The sequence below is a fragment of the Galeopterus variegatus genome, unplaced genomic scaffold (genome assembly GCF_000696425.1).
Source record: "Galeopterus variegatus unplaced genomic scaffold, G_variegatus-3.0.2 Scaffold868, whole genome shotgun sequence".
Taxonomy (NCBI): Eukaryota; Metazoa; Chordata; class Mammalia; order Dermoptera; family Cynocephalidae; genus Galeopterus; species Galeopterus variegatus.
Window position 1 is genome coordinate 239019 of NW_007726979.1, and position 10133 is coordinate 249151.

General features: G+C 46.2%; 1 protein-coding gene across 1 annotated transcript in view; it reads right to left on the reverse strand.

Annotated features, from left to right (window-relative positions):
- Positions 1-10127, reverse strand: part of RGMA (repulsive guidance molecule family member a) — a 41530-nt gene extending 31403 nt beyond the window's left edge. Inside the window, exon 1 of the mRNA XM_008573042.1 lies at positions 10003-10127. Within this exon, the coding sequence (XP_008571264.1) occupies positions 10003-10016 (14 nt within the window). The 5' untranslated portion in view covers positions 10017-10127. The remainder of the gene's footprint in view (positions 1-10002) is intronic.
- Between the last annotated feature and the right edge of the window lie 6 nt (positions 10128-10133).

The following is a 10133-nucleotide window of genomic DNA, read 5'->3' on the forward strand; positions in this document are numbered from 1 at the left end:
CTGCGGGCTTCCTTTCTCCATGTGTGTGCACTATTTCATTGACTTTGGTGCTCCCACCCTCACCATAGGGAACTCTTCTTCTTAGTAATTATCTATTTTATTTCTTTGGCGGCTTGCAGGTACAGGGATCAAACACTGGATCCTGGTGTTATCAACACCATGCTCTAACCAATGAGCTAACTGGCCAGCCCACTTTCTTAGTAATTAAAAAATACAGGTTTTATTCCACTATTTTAATGGTTAAAAGAAACCACATATTTCCCTGATATTATCAACACCATGCTCTAACCAATGAGCTAACTGGCCAGCCCACTTTCTTAGTAATTAAAAGATACAGGTTTTATTCCACTATTTTAATGGTTAAAAGAAACCACATATTTCCCTGATATTCCAATAATTCTCTTTAAAAACTGAGGAACTACCTCACCTTCTATTTGAATTCTTTCATATGGATTGAAAACACATGAGCAGATTTTAGTCATTCTTGGACATGTCTTTAAATGCGTGTTATCAGATTAGTAACATTTTTTTTCCCCACATAAGGCAAATTCTTTTTGTTTATTTATTGTTTTTCTGTTTTACTCATTTAACAAGTACTGACTACTTGGTTCTGGGGCAGGGTCTGAGCTGGGTTTTGGGGGTTCTGAAATGAGCAGCAGACAGTCCTGGCCCCCTCTGGGCAGCCCAGTAGGGGAGTCAGACGTGAGGACAAGTCATTCCTACAGTGTGATAAGTGCTCCAAGAGGGGTGTTAGGTGGGATCTCAGGAGCCCCAAGTTTACTCCCCATCGCTATTACTGCAAATCAACATGGGCCTTTACAAAGCTGGTGAGGCTTTTGGAGATGGCCTGTCTCTACTGGTAACTCCTTCAACAGATGGGGCCACTGACCGCAATGAATGACATCACTAGTATCAGAAGCACAGAGTTTGGGTTTTGGTGATTACCCAAAGTGCTTTTGTCCATTAGCATCAGCCTCACTCGGTCTGAAACAGCCTCCATCAAAATTTTACCTCTTGGACAACCTACATCAGACTGCCCTGTGGCTTAGCGTTCATGTGCGTGAATCCACTTTCAGGAGAGGAGTCTGGGAGTGAACTGCTGAGAGGCATGGATGTACTCACTATGCTGGGAAGATATAAAAGGGATTTCTAAGAAAAGAAAATGCTGGCAGAACAAACTTTCTGGGCTTTCAGTTTCCTTCAATCTAGCATCAAATTTATTTTTAAATAAAATAAAATTAGACTGAAACCATAATATATGCACATGTTTAAAAAAGTCAATTTTCTACTAAATAAAAGCTGGTGACTCTCCCTAAAGGCAATAACTGTGAACAGTTTCATGTGCATCTTTCCAGATATTTCCATGTGCATATAAGCACATATAAAATCAATCAATCAATCTACCTACCTAATATACTGATAATTTTACCAAAACCTATTAGCAGCCTTCTGATGGCTCTCTCTCCCTGGTGGGTATTTCCTACTTTATTTTCTGTTTGAGTTAAATAGTCCTATGAACTCTGTTATCATGGCAAGAACTAAGTAGTCAGAGAAGAGCTGAGTTCACCAACCAAAGGGGACATACACCTGTATGTACAGACAGATTAAATATCAAATAGTCCAGGTGGAGGATGCCAAGGATCTTTAAGCAGTGACATCCTCTCCTCTTCCTGGATTTCAGTTCCATCTGTGAAGACCCTTATTCTACCCCTTCTCATTCAGAAGTTAGACAGCTCACATCTACCTGAACTTACACTGGTAAGTAACCTGCCCAAGATCACCCAGGTGGCTTGGTGACAGAGTGGGGCTTGGGCAGGTCTGGGTGACTCATGGCTGCCACACCGCTTCTGCTGAGCTTGCCAACTGCTTCCCAGGCACAAGCTCTTCAGTTTTCTCTCTGCCTCTCTTAACCCTACCCCATCGTACGTGCCTGTCCTCTTGCTCTGCACAGAAGCAAGGACTCCCCCGTGTTCCCCTTGTTCTCTGTTCCCCCAGCCTCAGTGCAGGCTGGGGTGAAGCCCTCCTGACAATTGCCAGCAGTTTCTGGGGCTGCATTTCCACGCTATTTGGATTTATACCCCTCCCCCTTTCGGCTTTTCACATCTATCCTTTTTGACTTCCAAGAGTCTCTGTGAGCTCCTGGAGCAGCCATGTTTCTTCTCCTGGTACTTCTCCTGTTTCTTCCTACTGGATATAAACTGGTGTATAAGTGGGGTTTCATAATGGAAGTCTCCCTCTCTCCCTCCACTTTCCTCTTAAAAACTCTTATCTGAGACTCCAGCTCATATTTACTACCTCGTCTACAAGCTTGCAAATTCTTCTGCCTACAGAGCCCAGCACAAAAGCAATAGCATTTATGAATTGCTGACTAGTCAGTGCTGAGATAGAGACTTTCAAGACATTGCAGTGGATATGGGGAAAGAGAGAGATCCGGGACGTGGGCAGGGGGCTCTACCTCCAACTGTGTGGCCTGACCATGTCCTGTCCTATCTCTGATTCCTCAGCTTCTCCATCTACAGAATCATGGCCTGGCTGCTCCAGGGGTTCTCTGAGCTACACAGTCCCGTTCTAGGGATCCAGTGAATTGGTGTTGGCTCTGTAACTAACTGACCTTGCCCATACCTGACTCCGAGAAGCCATCCTGGGGCCTCATCTGTAACATTTCTGCATTCCCCACGTGAAAATGTTGCTGAGCAAGTAGGGAAAATTATTTGAAGAGTGACATTTTTATGTCTTAATGTCAGCACAATATTCTTCAGTAATAATCCCTGACAATACTATGGTATACCTGAAACTACACCTTAAAAACATTTAGTAGCCCCCTGTTGTTTTAAAGTAGCTTTTGTTACCCACACACAAGACATACCAGGTTCCTGTAATGGAAAACAGAGCACAGCATTTACCTCTCCCCATTCCAGTGAGTTCTTGAAAGAAGAACTGGCTGGGAACCATTTATCCACCAAATGGCAACTGTTTGAACCGACAGGGAGTCTATGTCTCTCTCTCAACCAGAAGGCTGGAGTATGTGGATTAATGAACAATTCAGTGCCAAGCACAAATACCATAGACATTTAGCAACAGGAACAGATTACCAAGTTATTCATCAAATTCAAAACTGTTTAGAATGGCTAATGCTAAGCTGCAATGCAGAAGATCCCCAGCTGATGGGAGGTGGAGAAAAGTGCCAATCCAGAAAGAACAAATGTGTGGCTTTACGTGACATCCTCCCCCATCGCCACTGTTTTCTTCCTTAAATTGGTCGGAGGCTGAGGAAATTTCTCCACTTTTACATTAGAGAGGCGATATAGCATGCTGGCTGAGGACCTGCAGTCTAAACGCAGACTCTCTAGATCTCAGTTATTTCATCTGTAAAATGGGGATATACTTGTAGCTTCCTCCAAAGGTGGTTGTGAGGATTAAATGAGTTGATACAATAATGACCCACTTAGAACAGATGCCTGGCATAGAGTAAGTATGGGTAAGTGGTTGCCATTATTACTTTTATATCATGGAAAAGAACCATTATTTGGGTTACAATAGAGTGTCTATTATATAGCAGATTCTGCTGGATCCTTTGTATGAGTGGGAACTGGGGGGAAATCTGCAGAATTCCACAATGACACTCATATAACCTTGACTTCTGGGTGGGTTCTAAGTGCATTACCAGTTATACTCAAGGCCTGGTGAGCACCCATTATAAGAAGTCATCTTAACTATGCGATGGGCACAGCCATCTCCATTTCATAAATGAGTCTGAGACTCAGGGTAGTTAAGTGACTTGTCCAAGGTGAATATAAATGGCAGGCCTTGTGATGCTAAGTTCAGTATTTTTTCCACCAAACCACAGCTGCTTCTCATCTTTACCAAGGGCTTATTTTTTCTGTCGGTCCAATAATATGCCCCATATGTATAATGATGGAGTATACATTAGAAATGGGAATGTTTACAGACATACTGTTTTCTAGACACTAACAAAAATATAAAAATGTTTTAAGAAAAATTTCCCTGAACAATGTCCCTCCTACCCCCCTAAAAACTTAGGACATGGAAATAATTACATTATAAAATTATTTCTTTCTTTTGGATGGTAAATGGTATTTCTTAGGTCAAGTATTCATAGAGTACTTACCTAGACTTAGTCTCTGAATCACAGTTAAATATTACACAACAGGAAGACATTTAGGTAAATTGATCTATAGTATCAATTCATTGCGGTGCTTTCAGTCCACAACCATTCAGAGCATGTCCCAACTTTTAAGCCAGATGGGCTTCTGCCCTCAGAGATTGGCCACTGACCCAGAAAGGGAGGGCCACAGCACCATGGTGGCTTGGGTGTGCCTTGTTCCCACTGACTCTTGGCTCAGGCCTGGGGGGCATTATGTTCTCTACCAAGCCCCAAGTCAACAGACCCTGCCAATAGCATCCATTTGCTCATGAAGAAATCAGACATCTGGAGTTTAGGGGTCTCCTTTCTCAAAATGGCCCTAGCAGAGAAAGATAAAAGCAATGTAAAACCCTCACAGCATGGAAAAAGGTGGCATGTAGCTTTTTTTTGCCACATGATCTTGAGATACCCAAAGACACAAAACCAAATGTGCTTCAGGGCAGTAAGGAAAACATTTGGAAATCAGTAATCTGAAATCTGAATGGCAAACTATTTTAGCTGCACTGACTGATACATAAAAACATAAATTAAACCCCCATGAATCTCATGTTCCAGGGCAAAAGTGACCTGCCTAAAATTAGCAGTGAAGGGCTATTAGCAGGACTGGACCTGTGAAGGGAAGCCATTGTGAGGCTCACAATATCTGCAGGTGAGCCCAGCTTCTGAGTTCTGCGTCTCTTTGCTTTGCCTTTTTGGTACAAATGGGAGCCCATCTAAGAAAATGCAGTATGCTACCTCCTTCCATAAAGGTGATTAAATTAATTGTACATGAATGCACATTAGCCACCGAAACTTCCAAACAAATATTAAGTACTATTCTTTTCAAGGTACCAATTATTTTGAGGAAACCCTGTAATTCTTATGATTCTGTGAAATACGCATTTCCATGGGCTCTCCTGACAACCAGAAAAAAACCCTGTGTGGCAGGAGCGAGTGTCCAGTGGATACGTTCTTGCAAGAGCAATCTATTGTTCAGGACGCCACTGTCAGGAGCTGAGAATGAACACTGGAAGCAAGTTTCTAAGTCATTAAGATGGTCCTGTATTTGCCTAGCAGAAGTTTTTTGAGCAAGCCTCTTTGAGAGCCGGCATTTGAACAGGTAAAGTGGTATCCCCACAAGGGAAAATTAACCAGCAAGGTCTTATAGTCTTACAAATGAATCAGACTTTGTGAAAGCACCTTAAACAAGTAGATCTCCGTGGTTTTTAAATAGACAATAGGGAGGGAAGAGACACGCCATGGTAAAGATCAGTTGGGAAATGTATAAAAGCCTAAGAAGGATGAATTAAAGCAGAGTGTTTGCATTGTGGCTGACAATGCTTACAACACGATGAATGTTTGCCAGCCCATCATGGGCAAATGTTTGTATGTTCGTATGCTCCTGCCTAATCAGGTTCACAGACATCACCAAGAAGAAAATTCTTCAAAACACCTACAGGCGATGAAAAATTGTTTGCATACATCTTCAAGAAGAAAAGTGTGCTAAGAACAAAGAACTGGTCCTGAAACTCTTATTGAGGACTTAGGCAGAACATTTCTGTCCACGAAGACAGAGGGAAATAGGACAAATTGTTGCCACCAGCCAGTGCATGCGCCTGCAAAGACCTTGAGATCTGAAAGTCCAAGATGATGAAAAACTGAAACGTAAGGAAAAGCCACAATAGATGGTAACTACTAAAATGCCCTAATTATACAGAAATCAATAAATTTGGGGGCATTTTTTCTCATATCTGCTGATCTCTGTTTTGGTCCATGGAGAACACAGACTCTATGGGAATTGGACTTGTTTTAACCAGACAGTTAAAAGAGTCTTTCGTTTTCAAGTTTTTACCTGATTCTCAAACTCTAGCAAATCCAATATCTTGACTTCTGAAAATTCTGCATCTTATAGAATTGCTTTACACACACAATTGAAAAACGAGAAGTAAATCTAACCAGCAATTTTGTAATTATTCTCTGCATAAATGGTATTTGCTACACTTTTCATTTTTTACTATAGTAATCTGGATATAATTTTATAAATTGGGTAAGTACATAGTACATTTTTAGTTCATCAATTAGCAGTGAGTTAAAATTCTTTAAGTGAGGCTATAAAAGATACTTGCATTTATTTTGTTAATTTCTGCCCAAACGTTAAAATTCTTTCTTCTTAACCTTAGAATTGTAAAGTCTCACTAGGCATTCTTGCCTCCTGGTTCTGATATGACACACATTTTCTACTCACAGGACAGAGCAGGCTAAGAAACTGGGCATTCTTTTATTTATTTATTTATTTTTTCCCTTTTGTCTTTTTTCGTGACCGGCAACAGATCGCAACCCTCAGTGTCGCGCCCGTACCGGACCGGGACCGGCAACGGGATAGCAACCCTCGGTGTTGCGCCCGCACCTCGCTCAGCCAGTGAGCGGCTGGTCTGTATGTGGGATCCGAACCCTTGGTGGGAGCGCTGCCCGAGCTCTCAAGTGGCGCACTGTAGCAGTGTGCCACCGGGCAGGCCCCAAGGGCATTCTTTTAAAAGATGTACATTTGGGGGCCGGCCCAGGGGCGCACTGCTACAGTGCGCTGCTTGGGAGCGTGGTGGCGCTCCCGCCGAGGGTTCGGATCCCACATACAGACCGGTTCCTGCTCACTGGCTGAGCGAGGTGCGGGATCAATACCGAGGGTTGCGATCCCGTTGCCGGTCCCGGTCCGATACAGGCGCGACACTGAGGGTTGCAATCCGTTGCCGGACACGAAAAAAGACAAAAAAGGAACAAAAAAATAAAATAAAATAAAAGATGTACATTTGTTCATGTGTCACCAAGAAAACTGACTCCTGCCTGGACACGTATGCACACTCGGGTGAAAATGTCCTTAATTGTTTCCACTGCCATATTCATTCCTCCTTTATAACTCTGTTGGTAAGAGAAGGGAGGCTGAAATTGAGCTGTCATTGAGTCAAAACAAGAAAAAGAGGAGCCTGTCACCTGGATAGAGCTGGATTACAGACAGGTAGGAAAGCCTGGAGCTTCCCTTCTTCAGGTTAAACATGTGTTCAGTTAAGTTTGTTGAATGACTAAATAATGAATATTGCTTAAAAAGCAAAGCCATTCTCCTAAAGAGCCACAGTAACACTGCAGACTCTTAAAAGTTATTTGAACTTACTTTGGGGATATTTTAGATCCAGTTCTAGAACAATTAATTTTAAGGAGCAGTGCCATTTCATTTCACAGAACTAACAGATTCCAATTAGCCTGCCCTGGTTTCTGATAATCCTTGTAGGTTTTTGCTGAATTTCACATGGGTCTGTGCTGTCTCTTTCCCTGGATGGCAGACTTCTCCAGGGATGGGTTGCCGTGCCTCCTTTCATGTCTACACTGCATGCTTGAAGGCGTGACCAGATGTGGAGCCCATACTTGGTTAAAGCAAGTGCTTGAAATTAATTCATTTTGTAGCAAAGCTGTAGAGGGAAAAAAGCACTTTAGACCCACAAAACCCTGGCCATGCCCCTTCATCTCTCTGGCCATCAGTTTCTTTTTCTGAGAAATGGAAATACCAGCACCTGTTCCTGCCTGCTTCCAGGGAGCAGTGAGCTTCACCATGAGGGTGGCTTGAAAACTCCCTGTCCTAATGTCGGAGATGCTCAGTCCCTATTCATTTCATTTTGCATCTCATCTATGAATTCTTGTATTTGGCCTCACTCAGGGCTGCTGAAGAGCAGAACCAAGAGATCATATTAAACAGGAGCTCCCCATGGCTCCATTCTGCATTATTACACACCCTGGGGTGGTAGGGAGTCACGCCTTGGGAGAGGTTTGTAAGGAGAGAAAGCAGGCAGAGATTTCTTAGCAGAAGTCAGAGATGCCTTCCTCGAATAAGATGCCAAGCCACTCTAAGACCTCTTTTGTTACAAGTCTGGTTATTAAATAAACACCCGCCAATGGAGAGACAGTTTGAGACAGCATGGGGGGACGGGAGACAAGCCACTCACCATCCGGCATGTCTCTTTGGAGAGTAAGCTCCTGTTTGTCACCGGGGAGGGAAACGATGGCAGTGTGGCTCTTGAAAAAAGGAGGCTGGGCCCTCCCTCACACCCAGAGAACTTCAAGGAGGCAAAGGGTCTTCACCACAAGCAGAACACCACACTGCTCTACAAGGAACCAGCGTGCCCTTCGGAACTGTGAGAACCCAGCTACTGCTAATATCATCTAGCCTGGAAGGTGGCAGCAAAAACCAGCCACAGAGAATGCGGAGCCGGCCTGGATGCGTGGGTGCCCCACCCGAGCCTTTGTCAGCTCTGCGGGCCACCAGCAGAGCCCACACCAGTCGTTACATGGAGACCTTGTCCCCGTAGAGGGGGTTTGTCTGTCAGCTGCTGTGGTAGTGGAGCAGCAAGAAACCACTTCTTTCTATGTTTAAAAATGCCCTTTCGGGGTACACCATACCATTCCTGTACAGATTGGCACGAGGCCCTTCCCCAATTCTCCTTCAGCTGCCCTTCAGGGCACAGCCATTCTCTCTTCTAGGGGTCATGGAACAAGATCCACCTGAAAAATCACCTGTCAGTGATGCACGGAAGTAGAGCAAAGTCCGTGCACAGGTTTTCCAGAGCTCTGCAACAGATGCCTGAGGAAGGGGCATCTTCTTGGGGCAGGTAATACTTTGTTATGTTTTTGCTGGAAGATCCTAAAACCAGAGGGTGATGAACCTCCTTGAGAGGACTCAGTACGACCTGCAATTCCGTCCCTTGAGCTCGGCGTGCGGAGCTCTGGACATCGGGGCGCTGCGGCTCCGCGGGACAGCGGATAAACCGAGAACTACTCTCTCCCGGACGCGATGGCTTGTTCCTGCCTGCGCACCCTGGGCAGGATTCTACTTTCAGAACACCCAACTTCGCTGCCTGCAAGGAACGAACAGCTCACCTCTTCCGCTAGATGGCGCTATTTCCCCTAATCCGTCCGCAAAACACCCAATTTATAAAACAAATACAATCCAACGCCATCGGAAACCACACCACATAATAGCAGCTCACGGGCTCCCATTAAAATCTCAATTTGGGGGAATTGATTCTACCTCCGAGCAAATCTAATGCAATTACATTAATACGATACAACCAAGAATTGCATCCAAGCGTCCCTCACATGGGCCCTCCCTCTAAATACACCTGTCCCCCTGCCCTAGCTTTTACCCTGGATGAGCTACGGAGCGAGCCAGGCTCTGATTGTCGCTGTGCCCTGCCCGCCGTGTCCCCCAGTCCACTTAGGAACGCCGGGGCTGCTCGGGAATCCTAGCCCTTAACGCTCGACACAAATCCCCCACCTTCCTGCGCACCGGCGTGCCCAGGCAATGGGCCGCTCCGACCCGAGCCCGGACGGTGCACAGCGCCGACGCCCCCGCTCGCCCCGCGGCCCCGCAGCTCGGCGCGGAGCGGAAGGCGGGGGCCCCGGGCGACGCGGGCCAATGGGGGTTCACGGCGGGACAGCCAGGTGCCGGCTCCGTCCGAGGCTCGCGGGCCGGGTGGAGCGGCCACGCCGTGAGGAGGTGGTCCCGCCGGAGAGAGGGAGCTCCCAAACGGTGCACAGTGGAAAGGACGTGCGCCGCGTCTGCCCAACCACGCGCGCTGCCGGCTGCCCGGGGGAGAGCATTTTAGGAAAACAGAACAAACACCAAACCACAAAAACTTTCCTGCTGCCAAGAGCTAAAGCGATCGAGGAGCAAAAAACCTCCAAATCTGGGCAAGACGGGAGCAAGATGAGACGCGGGGTTGGGAAAACCAAAGCAGTGCCATGGCCCCAGCAAGTGTCGGCGGCGCCCTGGGGATGTCAGAGCCGGGTCCGCCCGGCTCCCGGGCCGCGCTTACCTTAGCGGCTGCATGAGCCCCTGCGGCCCACGTAGGGTGGCGCTGGCGGGGCTGCGGGCGAAGAGGGGGTGCCGGGGCGCCGCTCGTCGGCCCCGGGGCAAGGTGGGAGGGGCTCGGCCGGCGCTCGTCCC